Source organism: Hemiscyllium ocellatum, chromosome 6 (assembly GCF_020745735.1).
Source record: "Hemiscyllium ocellatum isolate sHemOce1 chromosome 6, sHemOce1.pat.X.cur, whole genome shotgun sequence".
Classification (NCBI taxonomy): Eukaryota; Metazoa; Chordata; class Chondrichthyes; order Orectolobiformes; family Hemiscylliidae; genus Hemiscyllium; species Hemiscyllium ocellatum.
This window is the reverse complement of record NC_083406.1, coordinates 102,326,395-102,349,765: the sequence shown is the minus strand read 5'-3', so window position 1 is coordinate 102,349,765 and position 23,371 is coordinate 102,326,395. Positions and strand designations below refer to the sequence as shown.

Below are 23,371 nucleotides of genomic sequence, written 5' to 3'. Positions count from 1 at the left end.
GGCCGAGAATGAGCTATTGAATGGAGAAGGTGAGGACGTGGGGACCCTAATGAGCCTGGGAGCAATTTAGTGAGAAAAGAATTTAGGAAATGAGAGAGAGATACAGGGGCAATCATAGTAGAGGTTATCCTCTTTGTGAAATTATCAGCCTGATTAGCTTCTGCATTCTATCCTCTGTAAATGCAAAGTTGTTCAAAACTTTGCTACCTACATCCTATGTTCCCTCTAATTTCACTGGTCACTGTGAGGACCTTCAGAGGTCTGTGCGCATCAGCATTGGTGAAACTGGAACAGAATGGATCAGGCTGACACATCACTGTTCCCTTGAGTCATGCTAAACTTGTTCAATTTCACCCCTGCAAATAAACTACTTTTTTGGTTTGCTGTCTAGGCTAGCAATTATTTCTCATCCCTCTTTTCCCAGAGGGCACTTCAGAGTCAACTACATTGCTGTGGGTCTGGTGTCACATGTAGGCCAGACCAGGATAGGATAGCAGATACCTTGTCTAAAGGATATGGAAGAACCAGATAGGCTTTTTCTGACATTTTGAAATGGTCATCATTCGATTCTTAATTTCTGAATTTTAAAAAAAAATCAATTCTATTTGCCTTGGCAGGATTAGAACCTGGGTCACTGGATTAATAGTTCAGTGATTAAAACCATGATGCCAACATTTTTCCCTGTAATTTTGGTAGCTCTTGGTTAAATAACGTGTCGAATTTTCAAATTCTCATTTGGATTTGGAAATCCCTCCATGTTAGCCCCCTCCGGTCTCTCTGGTCTCCTTCAGCCTCACATCTTTCTAGAATCATCAGAGTCGTATGTTCAACTACCAAGAGTTCACTCTCTATTGCTCTCTTTTAAGATGCATATTAAAACCTACCTTTGACCAAGCTTTTGATCATGTTTCCTTCTATGGCTCGGTGTCAGATATTGTTTTTATAACGCCTCCACGAAATACCTTGGGATACTTCCATTATGTCAAAGGTTGTAAATAAAATTGTTTTTTAGCAGCTGCACTGATTGTAGAAGGTGACATCAGCTGATAAGATGAGATGGAGAAACTGAGGGAATAGAATAAACTGCCTTTCGGGAAACTGGGTGGGTGGAAGTGTAAGCAAGGTAGCTGAGGGAATGACTTGTTTTTAGAGTAATTAAATCTGGTAATTTATAGGCTCACAGAGAGATATTAAGGAGAAGAAAATGTCCACATAATGCCTTGCATTGTCTAGAATTTGTATTGTTGTAAACAATGCACCATTTCAGAGAAGTAAATTTGATACTAATGTGCTAATGTGCCCTGTGATCAACTGCTAATGCCATCTGACATGATCGAACTAACAAACTTACAATTTGTTAGGAAATGGACAATAGGCATTGACTTATCAATAGAGTCTACATTCTGAGAACAAATACATTAACCTTCACTGTTTTCTTTTATAACTTGTATGTCTTTTAATTCCATCTTTGCTCATCTGCTTCATTTCAGAATGTTGTCATTTTCCAACATTTTCCCATCAATTAGTCCTCCATAACAATGATCTGCCTCTTTGCAATGTTCCCCTTGTGTTCATTCTGATAATATGAATTGCACAGAAACAAGATAGGTTTAAGAAAACCTAAACTGTTGATACTATTTTGAATTTGAGAATTTTGAAATTTATGTTAGAGGCCACTGGGGTAAGAAGTCTGTGTTTGCAGTAGTGAGTTAATCTGACTACTTGCCAGTTTTTGTAGATCCGCCTTTCAGTTTTTCACCTGGGCTTGCGTTGTAGTCTGACTTGAATCATGATGAAAGAAGCCAGTGAATTTTGTTGAAATATAAACCGTTTTTTGTTTAACTGTTGAAAGAGCTCCACTGTGATCTTTCTGTTGACTCCCCTCCTGCTCACTCACTCGTCTTGTTCATAAAATCTATTACTTGCTCCTCCGATCCATTTCCCCCTAAGTTACTGACCATCCAGATCCTGGCCTGGTCCATGTTTTCTGTTTTTGCAACTGCTCTCTCCCTGGGTTTAATTTGCTGAGGAGCTGGTATAAAAATTGAGGCTTGGTGTAAATTGGCTATGATCTTGAAAGATAGGACAAACTAAAGGGGCTGAATGTCCTTTTTTATACTTTGATCTATCTTTGTTCTATCACTTTTCTGGTCCTCAGCACATAGTCTGCTGCCTAACCACCAAACCCATCCTTCTCTCTGGGAGCTGTCGAAAGCTGAACTGGAATATTCACAGTCTTGATTTCTTGCAGAGAATCCAATGAGCTTCCAACCCTTGGTCAGTCCACCTATTTATTTAAAAGCCGTCTCTTCGACCAAGTCTTTGTTACCCTTTCTAATTTCTACTTTTTCTGATTTTGATGTATTTTCAAATTACTTCTGTGAATGGTCATGCAATATTTTTGAAGTTTAAGGTATCATGTAAATAGTGTTGTCTAGTAGCCATAGAAACGCTAATTACAATTTTTACGTGGATTTTAGTTTGTTAATAGAATTTTCTGGGTGGTTTGGAGGATGCTAGACATAGTAATGTCGTATTACTGGAGCAAATGGACGAATGATCATTATCATATTTCCACCTAGCCTTAACTTAGCATTGTTTTCCTTATTGTGTGTGCTTAGAACAGCTTTGCAATTTACAGAATATTTTTCCATAACTCAGCTCTGGCTATAGTTAAAAGCTGGACCGTTTTATTAATAGGAATCGCTATCTTGAAATGCGCACAGATTTTTTTCACTGTGTGGATTTTAGTGCATAAACAAAGTATTGAATGTCTTATTTTGCAAGAGATTTTATCGTGGCCTCAGGTTGTTTTGTTCCTTTTTATCTACTGCTATAAATGTTCTCTGACAGAGTAGAGGCAATTATTTGTCTTATGTATTGGTTTCACAGGGCGAAGCAGATGTTACTTACGTTTCAGTCCAGCCCTAGCAACAGAATCAACCAATTGTGTGCCAGCCCTTCTATTATTCATCCCTGAAGGAATCGGATATTGTTTAACCTGGTCTCTGCTGGTGCCAGATTACCCTTTTGATGTTTAAATGATCTAGCCTAAATCTAAGGAGTATAAAGATTTTTTTGTTTAAAACTAAATTATAGAAACCGGAAACAAAAACCAAAGATGTTGGCAATGTATAGAGACAAAAAAAACCACATGTCGTCATTTAATGATTTGAGTAATTTTTCAGTTTCAGTACTGAAGATGATTTAATGCCTTAGAAAGAAAAGGGAAGGTGTATTTTAGAATAAAACAAAATAAAAGAAAAGGCAAATAGCTAAGATACTGATGAGCTATTCTCATTTTGAGGGTAGATGGTGGGTTGTGGGTGTGGAGGTTATTCATTGATGTGCAACTGAAGAATCAATGATCTGGAGACTCCAATCTCAACTGCAATGTTTTGGGAACAGGCTTGCTCAGTAAATGACAAATCTATTTTCCATTCTCTCCTGTTGGCTAGTAGGTAGGAGACAGAAGGTGGTAGGGGAGGGTTGCTTTTTGGACTGGAGGGCTGTGACCAGCGGTGTGCCACAAAGATTGATGCTGGGTCCATGCTTTTTGTCATTTATACAAATAATTTTGATGTGAATATAGGAGGTATGGTTAGCATATTTGCTGAGACTCTAATATTAGTGTGTAGAGGACAGCGCAGAAGGTTACCTTGATGCAATGCGTCCTTGATCAGATGGGCAAATGGACCAAGGACTGGTAGATGGAGTTTAATCTGGATAAATGTGAGGTGCTATGTTTTGGTAGGGCAGGACTTGTACATATTAATGCTAAAGTCCTGAGGAGTGTTACTGAACAAACAGACCATCAAACGTAGTTTTGGAGTTCCTTGAAGGCAGAATCACAGGTAGACAGGGTAGTGAAAAAGGCATTTGGTACGCTTACCTTTGTTGCTCAGTGCATTGAGTACAGGAGTTGGGAAGTCATTTTGCAGCTGTACAGGATATTGGTTAGTCTACTTCTGGAATATTATTATGTTTAGTTCTGGCTTCCCTGCTACAGGAAAGATGTTGTTAAACTTGAGAGGGTGCAGAAAAGATTTACAAAAATGTTACCAAGGTTGGAGGGTTTGAGCTATAGGGAGAGGCTGAATAGGTGGTGGTTATTTTACCTGGAGTGTTGGACGCTGAGGAGTGACCTTCTAGTGGTTTATAAAATCATGAGGGGCATGAATAGGGTGAATAGTAAAGGTCTTTTTACCAGGTTAGGGGAGTCCAAAACTAGAGGGCATAGGTTTAAGGTGAGAGGGGAAAGGTTCCTTTTAAATCTAAGGGGCAACTGTTTCATGCAGAGGGTGGTGCATATAAGGAATGAGCTGCCAGAGGAAGTGGTGGAGGCTGGTACAATTACAACATTTTAAAAGGCATTTGAATGAGTACTTGAATAGGAAGGGTTGAGAGGGATATGGGACAAATGCTTGCAAATGGGATTGATTACTTTAGAATATCTGGTTGACATGGATGAGTTGGACCGAATGGTCTGTTTCTATGCTGTACATCTCTGACTGTCAGAATTTTTTGCAGTTGAGGGGTTGGGACACAGATCATTGAAAACATTACACATCTTCTTTCAAGTAATTTTGAGCCCTGAAGTTATAAAATTGAGACTGTGACTGCAAAGTACTCTGGAGAAAGATGGGTTAATGTTCATTAGAGCTGCAAGGCAATGATTTATTGGGTAGGAAAATGGACAGGACAATGTGGGAATGGGAGGTAGTGTTTAAGTGACAAGCCACAGTGATATCCATGTCATGGTTTGTACTTGCTTTCTGCTCTTTCATCTCAGCAGTTTCTGTATCTGATGGGTTACCTTCTGCCACCCATATCATTCCATGGCCATTATGCCATTTTCCTTCTATGTGTGCGCATGAATCAATGCTCCCTGTAGTTTACAACTTTGTAAACCCGTCTTTTTCCCTTCCTTAGTTACAGTCCTGCTTGGCCTCCTGCACTGCGCTACCAAGTGTGACACACGGTTCATGAACCATGTATTTTCTCTCCGATAGGAGGGCAAAATAATTATTCCTTTGTTCTATAATGTCTTTCCATTCCTTTACTGAAATTGTCTTTTTTAGATTGATGGACAATTTCATGCTTCTCTGTTAAGGAAATAACTGGTCACTGGACTCACTAATTTTTGTTGTGACTGGAGGATCTGTTTTTATTTCCACCTGCCCTGCTTTCCACCTCTACCAAAATTTCAGAGATCCTTTCCAAAGAACAGTTCTAACCAGCTCATGGTTGACTGATTTGTATAATTGCAGCACTTTCTGTTGGTATTAAAATCTAACTGGAAAGGTTATAAATATTTAAGTGCCATTGATTGGTGTCTTCTGTTTTAGAAATAATTTTCTTCCTGTCTTTTTGAGAAAACTGGTTCATTTGGGGATATAGATCCGCAGACATAAGTCACTTCCATTAATTCACCTGAGTTCAGTGTTTCTTCACGTTCCTTCATTGAGAGTTGGAAAACCATTTACTCATGGAGGTGGTTGAAATTTGTGCTCTTGCCAATCTGTGCAGCATTCCTTTTGCAACGTTGGTCATAATTATATACAATAAGGCTGCAGCTTGTCCTGGACTTGTTAAAAAATAAATTGCCTCCCATTCTCCAATCAGCACGCCAACTGCTTCTCTGGTTAATTTTGCACATGAAATTATGAAAAGTACTTTCAGTAAAGGACAAAGGAACAATGATTTTGTCCAGAATTCTGTCCTGTCCTGATCCAAATCAAATATTGCTGCATTACAAAAGCAGCTACTATAGTTGTCAATGGAAAATCTAATTTGTGTGTGCTGATTAGAAATATTGCACTTCACTACATTGCATCCTACCACTGTTATTTGTCAAATGCTTGCAGGAACAATACCTTGTTTTTCTTTTTGACAGGTCATCTATTATTGACTCTCAAGAACTTGTCTGACTTTGCATGTAAACATCTTTGCTCCAAAACACATTCCTCTTGACACACAATGACACGCAGGAAAAGCTTAGTTAATGAGGGCCTCTTGTGGCCCCCTATCTCTGAGCCAGGCTATTTTTGGCCTCCTTATCTGAGGAAGGATGTTCTTTTGTGTGTCCCCTCCACGTCCAGGTTTATCAGACTCATTCCTGGGATAGCAGGACTGACTTATTAAGGGAAACTGGGTTGTTGATGTTTATTTTCACTGGAACTAAGCAGAACAAGGGAGGATCTCCATAGAAACCTAACCAGATAAATACAAGAAGGATGTTTCCGATGACCAGGGAGTCCAGGACTAGAGGTCGTGGTCTAGACTAAGAAGACAGGATTAACCATGAAGAGAAACTTCTCCACCTGGAGAGTGGTGAGCCTGTGGAATTCTCTGCCATAGAAAGTTTTTGAGACCAAATCATTGAATGTTTTCAAGAAGGAGTTAGATATAGATTTTGTCATGTATATTTAAGTACAGGAAAACTGTAGAACAATGAAAAACGTACAATGTCACTAGTTAGATATAGTAATAGAGTCATAGAGATGTACAGCATGGAAGCAGACCCTTCAGTCCGACTCGTCGATGCCGACCAGATATCCTAACTTAATCTAATCCCATTTGCCAGCACTTAGCCCATATCCCTATAAATCCTTCCTATTCATATACCCATCTAGATGCCTTTGAAATGCTGTAATTGTACCAGTATCCTCCACTTCATCTAGCAGCTCATTCCACACACGTACCTCCCTCTGTGTGAAAAGGTTGCTTCTTCGGTCTCTTTTATATCTTTTCCCCTCTCACTCTAAACCTATTCCCTCTAGTTCTGGACTTCCCCACCCCAGGGAAAATACCTTGTCCATTTATCTTATCCATGCCCCTCATGATTTTATAAACCTCTATAAGGTCACCCCTCAGCCTCCGACGCTCCAGGGAAAACAGCCCCAGCCTATTCAGCCTCTCCCTTTGGCTGAAATCCTCCAACTCTGGCAATATCCTTGTAAATCTTTTCTGAACCCTTTCAAGTTTCACAACATCTTTCCAAAAGGAAGAAGACCAGAATTGCATGCAATATTCTGAAAGTGGCCTAACCAATGTCCTGTACAGTCGCAACATAACCCCCCAACTCCTGTACTCAATACTCTGACCAATAAAGGAAAGCATACCAAACACCTTCACTATCCTATCTACCTGGAACTCTACTTTCAAGGAACTATGAATCTACACTCCAAAGTTTGTTTGTTCAGCAACACTCCCTCGGACCTTACCATTAAGTGTATAAGTCCTACTCTGATTTGCTTTTCTAAAATGCAGCACCTCGCATTGATCTAAATTAAACTCCATCTGCCACTCCTCAGCCCATTGGCCCATCTGATCAAGATCCTGTTGTACTCTGGGGTAACGTTTTTTGCTGTTCACTACACCTCTGATTTTGGTGTCATCTGCAAACTTACGAAGTATACTTCCCATGTTTTCACATCCAAATCATTTATATAAATGATTAAAAAGCAGTGAATGCAGTATTAATCCTTGTGACACACCATTGGTCACAGGCCTGCAGTCTGAAAAGCCTCTTTTTTCCCCCCCCCCACCCCCCCACTACCACCCTCTGTCTCCTACCTTCAAGCCAGTTCTGTATCCAAATTGCTAGTTCTCCCTGTATTCCACATGATCTAACCTTGCTAACCAGTCTCCCTGAGGACTTGGGGTTTAAGCAATCAAAGGATATGGGGACAAAGCAGGAATAGGGGATTGAGTTGGATGATCGGCTGTGATCATATTGAATGAGACAGCAGACTCAAATGGCTGAAAGGTGGCTTCCTCTTTTGAGTTTCTAGATGTCCGTGTTCTAGCACCACCTAACCCAGAGGTGTGTTATAACACGCCCAAACAGATTTGATTTAAAATAACTGCCAAGACTCTGCTGTAGAGCTTGTGGTGAATCTAAAGTCAATTTGTTTGGCTACTAACTAGAAACACTTCTTTTCCAGAGTTCGATAGACTCTGGATCAGTTCCTGCGGATTGGAAGGTGGATAATGTTGTACCACCTTTTTAAGAAAGGTGGGAGAGAGAAAGCAGGAAATTATAAACCAGTTAGTCTGACCTCCGTGGTGGGAAAGATGCTGGAGTCTATTATAAAGGATGAAATTACGACACATCTGGATAGTAGTAACAGGATAGGTCAGAGCCAGCATGGATTTATGAAGGGGAAATCATGCTTGACTAATCTTCTGGAATTTTCTGAGGATGTAACTCTGAAGATGGACGAGGGAGATCCAGTAGATGTAGTGTACCTGGACTTTTAGAAAGCTTTTGATAAAGTCTCACATAGGAGGTTAGTGAGCAAAGTTAGGGCGCATGGTATTGGGGACAATGTACAAAGTTGTTTGGCTGATAGGAAACAAAGCGTAGTGATAAATGGCTCCATTTCAGAATGGCAGGCAGTGACCAGTGGGGTACTGCAGGGATCAGTGCTGGGACCGCAGCTTTTTACAAAATATATTAATGATATAGAAGATGGTATTAGTAATAACATTAGCAAATTTGCTGATGATACTAAGCTGGGTGGCAGGGTGAAATGTGAGGAGGATGTTAGGAGATGACAGGGTGACCTGGACAGGTTAGGTGAGTGGTCAGATGCATGGCAGATGCAGTTTAATGTGGATAAATGTATGGTTATCCACTCTGGTGGCAAGAACAGGAAGGCAGGTTACTACCTAAATGGAATCAATTTAGGTAAAGGGGCAGTACAAAGAGATCTGGGTGTTCTTGTACACCAGTCAATGAAGGTAAGCGTGCAGATACAACAGGTAGTGAAGAAGGCTAATAGCATGCTGGCCTTCATGACAAGAGGGATTGAGTATAGAAGCAAAGAGGTTTTTCTGCAGCTATACAGTGCCCTGGTGAGACCACACCTGGACTACCTTACGCTGAAAGACTGGAGTGACCGGGCTTGTATACCCTTGAGTTTAGAAGACTGAGAGGGGATCTGATTGAGACATATAAGATTATTAAAGGATTGGACCCTCTGGAGGCAGGAAACATGTTTCCGCTGATGGGTGAGTGCCGAACCAAAGGACACAGCTTAAAAATACGGGGTAGACCATTTAGGACAGAGATGAGGAGAAACTTCTTCACCCAGAGAGTGGTGGCTGTGTGGAATGCTCTGCTCCAGAGGGCAGTGGAGGCCTAGTCTCTGGATTCATTTAAGAAAGAGTTGGATAGAGCTCTCAAGGATAGTGGAATCAAGGGCTATGGAGATAAGGCAGGAACAGGATACTGATTGAGGATGATCAGCCACAATCATATTGAATGGTGGTGCAGGCTCGAAGGGCAGAATGGCCTACTCCTGCACCTATTGTCTATTTAGACCATATAGACCTACTTAGTGGACTGACATTATTGAATGTCACCAGCAATGCACGGCCAGTATATTGAATACAGCTTTCGAAGAATAGCTCAGTCATCCTTTTAACTGGAAGCTTTTTAAAAAAAGAAATTGTTTAACTAACTTAAAACTTAATTTTTGCATCAATGTCTCACAGTCCACCTGTAATATTGTATTTTAAAAAGCCCAAGAGTTTTTTTTATATTCAATCACAGTATGTGGCTGTTGAAGGCTAGGCCCATATTAATGGCTTATCCATAATTGTCCTGGAGAAGGCAGTGGTGAGCTGCCTTTTTGAAATGCTGCTGCCTTGGGTATGCCCATAGTGCTGTTAGGAAGGAAGGTATAGGATCTTGACCTAGCAACAGTGAGGTACTTCGCTACATTTTCAAAGTCAGGATGGAGAAAGCCTTGGAACAGAATGTACAGGTGGTAATGTTCCCATGTATCTGTTGCCCTTGTGCTAGGTGGTAGAGGTAGTGGGTTTGGACAGTGCTGTTGGAGGAACCTTGATGTGAGTTCCTGCAGTGAATTTTGTAGATGGTACACACACTGTTGTTGTTATGCAGTTGTAGTGAATGGACTAAGTGTTGAAGGTACAAAAACCAAAATTGCTGGTCAAGTTCATCAGGTCTGGCAGTATTTGGAGAGAGAGTTAACCTTCCTCAATCTCTTGAATGTGCTGAGTCAAATTAGAAGACATTTTGTGTCCTGGAGGGTGTCCTCCTGAGTGTTTTTGGAACTGGTCCCATCCAGGAAAGTGCAGAGTATTCTATCACATTCCTGACTTGTGTCTTGCAGATAATGGATAGGCTGTGGGGAGTTAAATGATGAGTTACTAGCATCTGTCCTGCCCTTGTTGTCACTGTGTATTTTGATGGCTGGCTCAGTATGGTGTGGTGGAGGCAGGTACAATCAGTGTTTTCAAAGGAGAAATGGGATCCATTTCGGATTTTAAAAATTGCTTTATGGGGAATTTAAAGGTAGTGATCTGATTGCTCTTGCAGAAAACCATGTTAGATTAAAAATTTACTTCATGTAAGGAGTTTATTCCATGATTCCACCATTTTGGCCAATTTACCCATCCTTTTTGTTTCTTCTGATGTGGAATCTGTCTCAAGGTGCTTATTGAGTGGATCGTGCATAAAACTGCAGATGCTATCCTGCCTTCCTACTAATGCTAAAATAGTGAGAATTAGCCCTCCCACATGGATTCAAAGACTTACTGCTTCCTCTCTGTCCCATATAAATAGAATGAAACCCCCACCACTCTGAAAAACCTTCAGGTCCTTGCATGCACAAACTATTTTCCTGTTCTTTACCTTCACCATAACTTCCTGCTTAAAGAGGCAGTCTCATAAAAAAATCTCTAAATTTTCTCAAGCTAGATTTAGGAACAAGGACATTCCATGATATCCTATTTAAAACTGGAATACTGTTCTTTTTCTGTAGTAATGCTTTTTGTGCCACATATTTGACCAATAACTAGTTTCCAGCACGAAACCTCCAATTCATCAACTTAACTGATGCATAACATAGCTGAGCTAAATTACTGACAACTGCCTGTAGCAGAACTGAAAATGAGCAGAGTGGTGATGCAAATCATTGAGGAAGTACTCTGGCTTTATGCATTGACATAAAAGGAAACTGCTTGCAGTCAGCAGATGGTAAATTTAAATTTGGTTATTTTAGAAAATTACATTGTGCAAATACATCTTTGACTCTACGACTGTCTTGTAACTATGCTAATGTTTTATCTTCTGTTAAATAAGTAATGTTTAAAATTTCTGCAAACAATTATTTTTAAAAATCTACAAATCCATGATTTCAGCTTTGCAGTACCAGTTATGATTCTTTTTAAAAGGAAAGGCTGGTAGGTGTAGGGGATGCTGGATGACTAGAGAAATTGAGGTTTTGGTGAAGAAAAATAAGGAAGCATATGTCAGGTATAGACAGCAGTTTTGAGTCAATCCTTCGAATATGAAGGCAGTAGGAATATACATAAGAGGGAAATCAGGGGGGCAAAAATGGAATATGAGATTCCTTTTGGCAAGTAGAGTTAAGGAGAATCCAAAGGGTTTTTTTAATAAATACATTGACAACAGGGTAACTAGGGAGAGAATAGGGCCCCTCCAAGATCAGCAAGATAGCCTATGAGTGGAGCTGGAGGAGATTGGGGAAGATAATAAACAAGTATTTTGCATCAGTGTTTACTGTGAAGAAGGACATGGAAGGAATGTGGGGAAATAGATGGTGACATTTTGAAAAATGTCCATATTACAGAGGAGGAAGAGGAGGAGGAGGAGGAGGAGAATGTGCTGTATGTCTTGAAATGCATAGAAGTGGATAAATCTCCAGGACCCGGTCAGATGTACCCTGGAACTCTGTAGGAAACTAGGAAAGTGATTGCTAGGCCCTTTGCTGAGATATTTGTATCATTGATAGTCACAGATAATATGCCAGAAGACTGGAGGTTGACTAATGTGGTGCCACTATTTAAGAAAGGTGGTAAGGAAAAGCCAGGGAACTATAGACTGGTGAGTCTGACATTGGTAGGTAAGCTGTTGGAGGGATCGGAGGATTGATTAGGGATAGTCAGCATGGCTTTGTGCGTGGGAAATCATGTCTCACTAATTTGATTGAGTTTTTTGTAAAAGTAACAAAGATTCATGGCAGATCAGTAGAAATGATCTCTATGGACTTCAGTGAGGAGTTCAACAAGGTTTCTCATGGGAGACTGGTTAGCAAGGTTAGATCTCATGGAATACAGGGAGAACTAGCCATTTGGATACAGAACTGGCTTGAAGGTACAAGACAGAGCATGGTGGTGGTGGGTTGCTGGAGGCCTGTGACCAGTATGTGCCACAAGGATCAGTGCTGTATCCACTACTTTTTGTCATTTGTATAAATGATTTTGCATGTGAACATATGTATAGTTACTAAGTTTGCAGGTGACACCAAAATTGGAGGTGTAGTGGACAGTGAAGAAGATACCTCCTAGTACAACAGGATCTTGATCAAATGGGCCAATGGGCTGAGGAGTGGCAGATGACGTTTAGTTTAGATAAATGTGAGGTGCTGCATTTTGGAAAAGCAAATCAGAGCAGGACTTCTACACTTAATGTAAGGTCCTAGGGAGTGTTGCTGAACAAAGAGACCTTGGAGTGCAGGTTCATAGCTTCTTAAAGGTGGAGTTGCAGGTAGATAGAATAGTGAAGAAGGCATTTGGTATGCTTTCCTTTATTGGTCAGAGTATCAAGTACAGGAGTTGAGAGATCATGTTGCGGCTGTACAGGACATTGATCAGGCCACTGTTGGAATATTGCGTGCAATTCTGGTCTCCTTCCTATCAGAAAGATGTTGTGAAACTTGAAAGGGTTCAGAAAAGATTACAAGGATGTTGCCAGGGTTGGAGGATTTGAGCTACAGGGAGAGGCTGAATAGGCTGGGGCTGTTTATCCTGGAGTGTTGGAGGCTGAGGGGTGACATTATAGAGGTTTATAAAATCATGAGGAGCATGGATAGGATAAATAGTAAAGGTTTTTTTTCCCTGGGGTGGGAAAGTTCAGAACTAGAAGGGATAGGTTTAGAGTGAGAGGGGAAAGATATAAAAGGGACCTAAGAGGCAACTTTTTCATGCATAGAGTGATGCATGTATGGAATGAACTGCCAGAGGATGTGGAGGCAGCTGGTACAATTACATTATTTCAAAAGCATCTAGATGCTTATATGAATAGAAAGAATTTCGAGGGATATGGGCCAAATGCTAGCAAATTGGACTAGTTGAATTTGGGATATCTGGTCGGCACGGATGTGTTGGACCGAAGGGTTTATTTCCCTGCTGTGTGTCTCTCTCTGACTCTAACTGCATCCTCCACCTTGTTCCTAATGATGGGATTGGTGTGATTTCAGTGTTTGGCAGCATCTTTGGAGAGAACGTGGAGTTGGGGTTGGGTTGGAGGGGAGGGGAGGGAAGAGGAGTAAATGATAGACAAAAATGGAATCGAGAGAGAGAGAAGCAGTTGGGCAGAAAAAGGAGTGGTTAAGAGTGTCTCAGCCTGAGATAATTAGAGTTTTGAAGCAGAAAATGAGATGCTGTCTTCCAGCATGCCCAGCTCGAGACAGTGATGTTGACCAGGGAACACCGTGGTGTGTTGAAGTGGGGTCTCTGTCACCTTCAGGATTCAACATTTGAGTTCATTAACCTCTCTCTGTCTCCCTCTCTCTGTCTCCCAGCTCCATCTCCAACTATCATTTACTCTTTCATATCAGTTCTGAAGAAGGGTCACTGGACCCAAAACATTAACTCTGCTTTCTCTCCACAAATACTGTCAAACCTGCTGAGCTTTTCCAGCAATTTCTGTTTTTGTTTCTGATTTTAGTGTTGACAGATTTAGAGCTTCCTGCTTTCCTAGCTAGCATCCAATAAAATCTAGTCAAATTCAATAGCTGTACAAATCAGTTGCAAACAAAGTTGCAAGCACCTTTTGTGTTAGTCAAGATTTCGTGCTTGTTTTCATGTGAAGAAGGTAGATTTTGCAGACAAGATTGCAGAGCCCCCTGAGAAAAGATTCTTTAATCTGCTGCCAGGACAATAACTACACAGTTGTTCTGAATTGATTTTAAAAATATATCCTGCTTTTAATCCTTTTTCGCACCATCTTTAACTGGATAGCCTTTGAATTGTAGAACAGATAAAAACATCATGGCTGCTAGATTTTTGGACTGAAGTGGGAAATTTGCTGGCCTGACCCTGAGTTTAATAATCAGAACACATTTTTTGGATGTACATTGATTTTAATAGTACACTCCACTCCTAAGTTTTGAAAATCTGGCAGATGATGTTAAACTCCCATGTAACTGTAATCCTTTACTCCTGGAAGCATTCTGGTACATGTGAAACTATATCACATAAGTGTGCATTTGGATAGACAATGCACGTTAAATTGTACAATTTTAAAGGAGATATAAAAACATAAACCTGGGATTGTTTGTGTACAAATCTTCAAAGTGTCAGGACAGTTTGGCAAAGTCTCCGACCCTGGCTGTTAAAAATAGATTCCTACACAAAAGCTGTCCTTGGGGCTAACGAGTGAATCCCCCTTTTGGTCTCCAATCAGTCCTACTCCTCCTTTCATGATTGATGCACTTATGGAAGATTTTCAGATTTTTCTTTGCTTTTTATAAATATAATCCTTCATTTGCTTTTCATATTTGCTACTTCATCGCCTTCTGAAACTTTTATTCATCTTAGGTTGAAAATAGAATTTAGAACCAACACCTCTGGTGAGCAAACCTTATTTTTTAACTTCATCTCTTTTGCAAATGTTATCCAGAAAGCTGTTTCCCCAGGAATATACCTTATCTTTGATTATAGTAGTGCTGGAAAAGCACAGGAGGTCAGGCAGCATCTGAGGAACAGGGAAAATCGACATTTCGGGCAATCTTCTCATTCCTGATGAAGGGCTTTTGCCCGAAATGGCAATTTGTCCTGCTCCTCGCATGCTGCCTGACCTGCTGTGCTTTTCCAGCACCACTCTAATCTTGACTCCTAATTGCCAGCATCTGCAGTACCCACTTCTGCCTATTCCCTATCTATGCCCAAACCATCTTCAGATTTGAGGTACCTGTTGTTTAGATACTGCTTTTCACAACAACCATTTTGATTTTCACATCAACCTCCAGTTCAATTCTGTTCTTGTCTCATTGATATTAACTCTACCAGTTGATTATTCTTCATTTAGGTTCACCAATGTAATTTTCTATCGTCTACATACACTCTCAATCACTCTCCAAAATGATTTCCCATTGTTGGGAGGCATGGAAGAGATTTACCAGAATGTATGCAGGAGTGAAAGATCACAGTTACCTGGTAGTCTGAAGAAGCTGGAGCTGCTGTGCTTCGAGCAGAGTTAGTATGCAAATGATTAAGGAGGCATTTGGAGTTATGTTTTTTGCAAGGGTGTTTTAAAGTTGTATGTGATAGAAATGAATTTTTCAGAAGGGAATTGGATAAATGCGAAGGAGGCAAAAAGTTGCAAGGAAATGGGAAGGGGGCAGGAAGTGCAACTGGCTGAATTGCTTTTGAAACAGCTGGCACACATTAATGGGTTAAATGGCCTCCTGTGCTCCATTATTCTAGATGGTTTTTTTTAATCAATCTGTTCAGTTGTGATGTGAACCATCTTTAGAGCAGGTGTGACTTGAACCAGGCCCTTCCAGCTCAAGGACACTATCATTTGTGCCCAGTAAAGCCATCTATGCTATCCCAGAGCAGGACCTAGACAAGCTTAGGCTGACTGATGACGTAGATTTTGTTATAATCAATATGTTCAGATACGTTACAACATAGGTCTGGGGCAAGTGGGACTTGAACCTGGGCATACTCCATCGTTCTGTGCTGATGAATGTTAGTTGCAGTTACCAATAAAAACAAAATTAGCTTAACTTAATGAGCAGTAATGTGGATTCAAAAGGCTCAGTGGTATTAAATTTTACAGTCTGTTATTGCAAAGTTGCTTTGCGCAAAACCTTTGCTAATTCATTTGAAATTGTATTTTGCTAATGTCTAAATTCTAAATTTGAAAAAAGGAAATGGTCAGTTGTAATTTTCTTTATTCACTCATGGGATCTAGACATTGCTGGACGTACCAACATTTATTGCCTTTCCCTAGCTGTCCATTAGAGGGTGGTGGTGAGCTGCCACCTTGAACCACTGCAGTCCATGTGGTGTGAGTAGACCCACAATGCCTTTGGGGAGGAAATTTCAGGATCTAGTCCTGAGAAAAAATGGCTGACAGGATCTAAATAATGTGAATGCTTATCAGATAAGATCAAATTGTCAAACGCAAAAAACAATTTTTTTTCAAAAAAATCCTAATAGTAAAAGAGAAGTTGCAAATTTTTGAGAAGAAGTGTAGTTCAAGTTGAGGTTCAGGTTGTAAGTTTGCTGGCGGAACTGGCAAGTTTGTTTTCAGGCATTTCATCACCATGCTAGGTAACATTATCAATGAGCCTCCAGTGAAGTGCTGGTGTTCTGTCCTGTTTTCCAGATAAACACAGTCCGCCGATTCTTAACTAATGAACTCAACCAAGTAGACCCAACACACCCAGAAACTCGAGCCACACTACCATACATCAAAGACATCTCTGAGATGACTATCAGACTACTCTGACCCCTTGGCATCATAGTAGCCCACAAACCTACCAACACACTGAAGCAGCTACTTATGTACCCAAAAGACCCTATACCAACAACTAGCAAAATGAGTGCCATGTACAAAATACCATGCAAGTACTGTAACAAACATGACTTCAGACAGACAGGTAGAAAACTAGTCACCAGGATACACAAACCCCAACTAGCCACCAAAAGACATGACCCACTATCACTAGTATCCTTACACACAGATGAAGGACACCACTTCGACTGGGACAACACATCCATCCTAGGACAACTAAACAGAGACATGCACGGGAAATTCCTAGAGGCCCTGGCATTCAAACCATAACTCCAATAAACACATCAATTTGGACCCCTCTGATGTCCAACCTCTGAGAAAAAGAACTAGAAAAGGTATCACCCACCTTAACAAATCAAGACACAAATAGAAAGTTGGACAGAACGCCAGCGCTTCACTGGAGACTCACTGATGATGTTACCTAGCATGGTGACAAAACATCTGAAAACAAACCTGTCAGCTCAACAAGCAAGCTTATAACCAGAACTTGCAACTTTTACAATTCTGTTCTCTAAAGTAATCTTGTTGAAGATGCTTGGGCTGTTCACATTTGCTAAGTGTACTGATCTTTGTTCAGAAGGGAAGCATATTAAAGTATTGTAATGGTGTATAGTTGATTTACTAACTAACTGCCTTCATTATGAATGCTCCTTATACATCTGCAGTTTTTTTGTCTCTACACTTCTTCTGCAGTCAAAGGCAGCCAATGAGGTTACACCTGCAGCAGGAGTATTTTAAGGGCTAGTAATGATGGAGACATCAGGCAGACACTTGCGCTCTCTCTCTCTCTCGCTCACTCACTCACTCTCGCACTCACGCATGCACACATGGTTGCCAATTTAGAATTCAGAGTTACGGCCGTGAAGAGTTTGGATTGAGAGATTTGCTCATATGAAACTGCTGTCAAGATGCAGTATTAACAATTTAGTTCAAGTGTATCTCTTTACTTTTTCATCTTGGCTGGTATTCTTAATTTTATCTGTTCATGGGTATGTGCCAAGAATTGAGGTACCTGATAAGTCCATAACATGTAACAAATCTTTCATTCTCAACATCTCAAAAAATAAGTTTGGCAGACTTGCCTCGAATACCATAACAATTTCTATTTATATTGCTATAGAAGTGGTTTGACACACAGGTTTTTAGGCATTGTTCTTTCCAATACTAAGGTTAAATCATATCTTCCCAAAATCACTCTGGATTATCATAGCAATTCCTTTTGATCCTAGGTGAGGAATTAATTTCCCCTATCATTGTGTAATCATCACAGATTGGTAAACACAGTATAGAAACTGAACAATTGTATTGTTTATTCACAGGCTTGGGCAGAGTGCATTTGTCTTCTTGATCACTATATTGCACTCCCTGAATTTTCTCATCACTCACTGCTAAATCGTACCATTTCTGAAAATGGTTGGCTTCAAACCCACAGACGTTCCTCCCACAGCCTCGGTAAAATTTATTGGTGCTGGAACAGCCGCTTGCATCGCTGACCTGTTCACCTTCCCTTTGGACACTGCTAAAGTCAGACTACAGGTAAGTTCCCAGCAATGTACAATGTAAGTACGTGGCTTGAAGCAGCGTAGACATTGGCATACCACCTGACTTGATCTGATACATTGTTGTGAATTCTTCACTTTCAATCTTCGCTGTAACATTTTCAATGAATTTTACTAACTTTTTAAAATGTACCAAAAGCACTGAACATTTCTTGGCAATATTGCTAGATTGTTTTGCACAGTTCCAGCATCTCTAAGAACGCGTGGGCTTTATTTGGTACAGATTTGAGAGAACAATTTTAATGCCCATTTTTCTGCACTTACACTGTTAAAGCCATCGTCTGAGACTCCAATTGTATGCCATCATATGGGACCCACAAATGTAGGGATTTGATCCTGAATGCTGATCTCCCCACAAGTAAATGCCAGTACTGTCTAACTTGTATCCGTCTACTTATGTTAACAATTGGAAATGTCACTCTAGTAGCTGCTGATCTTTTTGTTTGGTGTTTAGTGCTTGTGCTACATTGCCCACTTTGGTCTCACTTATTAACAATGAGATTAAATTTTGAGACTTTCTGCTTCTCAAACATCTACTCATAATATTTCCATATATGTAATTTTTTTACGAATAGCAGTTTACAAGTACCAAGCTGGAAATACCCTGTGATGACCGAGTGCTGGATCTGGGATGCCTAAGTGTTAGACTAGTCTACGTGTGAGTTGGGCTGACCCCAAATCTCACAAAGCGCCTGTTCATCCGATTTTTGTCCTGCACAGATTCAAGGAGAATTGAAGTCTGCTGCAGAAGTGGCCACCGTAAAGTATAGAGGTGTCTTTGGCACCATAACTACAATGGTCAAGACTGAGGGACCAAGAAGTCTCTACAGTGGTCTAGTAGCTGGTCTCCAACGTCAGATGAGTTTTGCTTCAGTGCGCATCGGACTTTATGATTCCGTGAAACAGTTTTATACCAAAGGATCTGAACGTAAGTATGGTTTATAATTTAAGTAGCAAAATATCATACCTTTGAGTTGTTTATATCACTTAATAATGTGAGAATGTCTAATTCTCCAGATAGGGCACTGTTTTGGATTCTTTTCCATCTAATTTTAATGAACTTAACTACGCCAGAGGATACACAATCAGGGCTTCTAATTTGATTTAGGGGTGATTTAGATCAAAATGTATTTGTGACTGTAATGTCAAACCAGTCTGGGAAAGAGTAACCTACAGTTTTCTGAACCAATTTTGGGTTGCACAAGGCTGATTTATTTTGACTTTTTAAAGGAAAAGAAAATATTTTTTAAAAAACGACATTGGAAGCTAAACTCTGGTGAAGCTAATTGATTAACCTCCAGGTTAAAAATAGCTTGCCGATAATGCAAAGTTAGGTGGAAATGAAAGCTGTGAAGTGGACACAGGCTACAAATTTATATAGACAGGGTAAGTGAATGGTCAGCAAAATGACAGATGGAATATAATGTGGGCAGGCCGTGATGAGATTGTTCATTTTGGTCATAAAAAAGAAAAGGGGAATTTTTTTTAAAAAGGTATGAAACTTATAAATGTACAGAAATACTTGGCTGTGCTTGTACAAGGAAATAACAAGGTTAGCAGGGACAACGACTGATTAAGCAGCCAAATGGTATATTGGCCTCGAGTGCAAGGGAAGTACAGGAGTGTTGCTGTACTTGTGTAGGGCTTTGGTGAAACCACATCCTGGTGTACTTGGGTCATTTGGGTCTTCAATATGTAAAGGAGGATGTACTTTGGGATAGTATAGCAAACATTTACTTGATTCGTCCCTGGAATGAGAGGATTGTCACGTGTGTGTGTGTGTGTGTGTGTGTGTGTGTGTGTGTGTGTGTGTGTGTGTGAGAGAGAGAGAGAGAGAGCAAATTGGTGAAAATGTGTTGCTGGTCAAAGCACAGCAGGCCAGGCAGCATCTCAGGAATAGGGAATTCGACGTTTCGAGCATAAGCCCTTCATTTGGGCCTATCTCTGGAATTTGGAAGAATTGGAGATTGATCCAATTGAAATATATGTGAGACTGAAGGGGCTAAATAAGACACTAAACGTGTTTTCCTTCATTCTAGAACATGGGGACACATCCTCCTGAATAGGAGGGTGATCATTTAGGATTGAGATGAAAAATTTATGTAACTGTTTGTGAATCTTTGCCTATACAAAATTGTTGTGAATCCTACATTGGTCGATATTGGCTTTAAACATATTCACCAATTCTTGGTCTGAGTAGAGGGATAAAGGAGTGGGCAAGAAAGTGGGTTGAAGCTTAATATCAGCCACAGTCGCACTGATGGTGGGACAACCTCCACAGGAATCATTCCTATTTCTTCTGGTTCAGCAAGGACAAGCAGCAGCAGCAGCCCACTGACATCAGCTTTTGTCTGTAATTGGAAATGGTGGTCAGACAACAGTTAGTTGAGTGGATGCAAATTATAAGGAAACCTGAAGATTAAGCAATGTTTTGGTATCTCCATTTGGTCTACATTCAAACACCATACACAGGTTTTGTTGTCCTCCATTTGGATCATTTTCAATATCAGGCAAATTCAAAAACAAAATATTCACTTTTAGCTGATTAAAATAAAATTGGTCATGCAGACTATTTTTCATCACTGGTTGAATTATTTTAGATGTTGGTGTTGGAAGCCGCCTACTTGCTGGTTGTACCACAGGAGCCATGGCTGTGGCCTTTGCCCAACCAACTGATGTGGTGAAAGTAAGATTTCAAGCACAAGCAAATCTGTCCAGTCCAAACAGAAGATATAATGGCACCATTGAAGCTTATAAAACCATCGCCAAGGAAGAAGGTGTTCGGGGATTATGGAAAGGTATGTGCCTTGCAGTTCTAATTCTATTTTGGAACAACATATTGTAATTGCCATTATTTTTCCTTTCTCAATTAACTGGAAATCTGTTGACTACCTCTTTCAGCTGTCTGCAGGGAGTATTTGTTTAACAGTAGGGAGTTGGTGATATGGTTATAATGTCACTAGACTAGTATTCTAAAGGTATAGATTAATACTTTTGAGGACACTGGTTCAAATCCCATCATCACAGCTGGTGAAATTTTAAATAGAATTTGGGCTAAAATACTTTTCTCTACAATGGTAACCAGAAAAACATCTGGTTCACTAATGCCTTTTCCTTTAGGGAAGGAAATTTGCTCACTTTACTTTCATCAGGTCTGTGTGACTGCAGACAAATGTAAATGTGGTTGACTCCTAGCTGCGCTCTGACATGGCCTGGCAAGCAACTCAATTCAGTGGAGATGAAAGATGGCCTTGACCGCAATGCCCACATCCTATGAAAAGTTCGGAAACTAGGAACTGCGGATTCATCCCTGCCATTGGGACTGAATCTGGAATAGCTGACAGCAGGAAAAAGGAGGCTTTGGAAGAGGCTGACAATTAACAGGAACAAGCTGCCTCTAGGAGCGCCTTCCCTCTTTAACAAGAGAGCCCTATCTGCAAACCTTTCTTTTCTTTATTCTGTGATAAGCTTGTTGGCAAAGCCAGTATTTGTTGCCCATTCCTGAGTGGAACGTTAGGTCATTTCTGAAGGCACTTAAGAATCTCCAACATGGCTGTGGGTCTGGAGTCAAATGTAGGCCAGACTGGATAAGGACAGCACATTTCCTTCCTTAAAGGGCACTGGTGAAATGGTGGGGTTTTTAAAGACCGTTTGTTAATTGTGAAACTGCCAAGTCTGATACTAACAATGAATTCCTAATTAATTGAATTTAAATGCCATCAGCTCCCCTGGTGAGATTTGTAACCATGTTATTGAGCATTTGCTTAGCATACTGAATGACTAGTCAATAGGCATATTTACTGCTATGTCGTTATCTTTCCCCCATTATTCTATTTATTGATTGAGAAAGTTAATGCTTAAACTGTGGCTCGTATTTGTGTAGGGGAAATTTGCCTTTGACTGACCCTCCAACCTGCCACAGGGATGTATCAAGCTGGGCGCTGTCCTCAGCAGATCATTTGGATAGGTCCAGAGTAGCTTAAACAGGCGCTTTTGGAGGGTAGATAAGTGTCAGCACCTACTCACTTCCTTTCCAAAGCATCTATGGAAGTACTAGCAGCAGGAGCATGTCTGCAAGCTGTTTGAAAATTCTGCTCTATTCTGAACTGCTTCAGGTTACCATGAAGGTCCTGCCTTCTCACCTTTTGCCACTTGCCTGAGGTATGGTGACCATTGGGTAAACCAGACCTCTCTGCCTAATGATTCTCTGGGACTTTGACTTTTTTTATGCAGCAGAAATGACAAACCTGTACTCTGTTTCTGAAGCTGGAATTGCATATTTTTATCAATTGGATTGGCAAGTTGATATTGGCACCGTTTTTCATGAGAAACTTGATTTCTTTTATTGTCAGCCACATTTAACTAATGAGAAGAATGGCTTCTCCTAACAGTTTTCTACAACGGTATCTTGATCAGATGGGCCAATGGGCTGAGAAGTGGCAGATGGAGTTTAATTTAGATAAATGTGAGGTGCTGCGTTTTGGGAAAGCAAATCTTAGCAGGACTTAATGTAGGTCCTAGGAAGTGTTGCTGAACAAAGAGACCTTGGAGTGGAGGTTCATAGATCCTTGAAAGTGGAATCACAGATAGGATAGTGAAGAAGGTGTTTGGTATGGTTTCCTTTATTGATCAGAGTATTGAGTACAGGAGTTGGGAGGTCATGTTGCAGCTGTACAGAACATTGGTTAGGCCACTGTTGGAATAACGCATGAAGTTCTGGTCTCCTTCCTATCGGAAAGATGTTGTGAAACTTGAAAGGGTTCAGAAAAGATTTACGAGGATGTTGCCAGGTTTGGAGGATTTGAGCTACAGGGAGAGGCTGAACAGGCTGGGGCTGTTTTCCCTGGAGCGTCGGAGGCTGAGGGGTGACCTTATAGAGGTTTACAAAATTGAGGGGCATGGGTAGGACACATAGGGAAAGTCTTTTCCCTGGGGTCGGGGAGTCCAGAACTAGAGGACCTAGGTTTAGGGTGAGAGGGGAAATATATAAAAGAGACCTAAGGGGCAACTTTTTCACGCAGAGGGTGGGTACATGTATGGAATGAGCTGCCAGAGGATGTGTTGGAGGCTGGTACAATTGCAACATTTAAGAGGCATCTGGATGGATATATGAATAGGAAGGGTTTGGAGGGATTTGGGCCGGGTGCTGGCAGGTGGGACTAGATTGAGTTGGGATATCTGGTCGGTGTGGACAGGTTGGGCTGAAGGGTCGGTTTCCATCCTG

The 23,371-nt window shown here is 40.7% G+C and overlaps 1 protein-coding gene across 1 annotated transcript in view; it reads left to right on the top strand.

The window, feature by feature from the left end:
• The window catches only part of ucp2 (uncoupling protein 2), a 33,433-nt gene that overhangs the window by 2,288 nt on the left and 7,774 nt on the right, over nucleotides 1-23,371 (top strand). Inside the window, exons 3-5 of the mRNA XM_060826209.1 lie at nucleotides 17,908-18,124; nucleotides 18,868-19,075; nucleotides 20,748-20,945. Of these exons, the coding sequence (XP_060682192.1) occupies nucleotides 17,999-18,124; nucleotides 18,868-19,075; nucleotides 20,748-20,945 (532 nt within the window). The 5' untranslated portion in view covers nucleotides 17,908-17,998. The remainder of the gene's footprint in view (nucleotides 1-17,907; nucleotides 18,125-18,867; nucleotides 19,076-20,747; nucleotides 20,946-23,371) is intronic.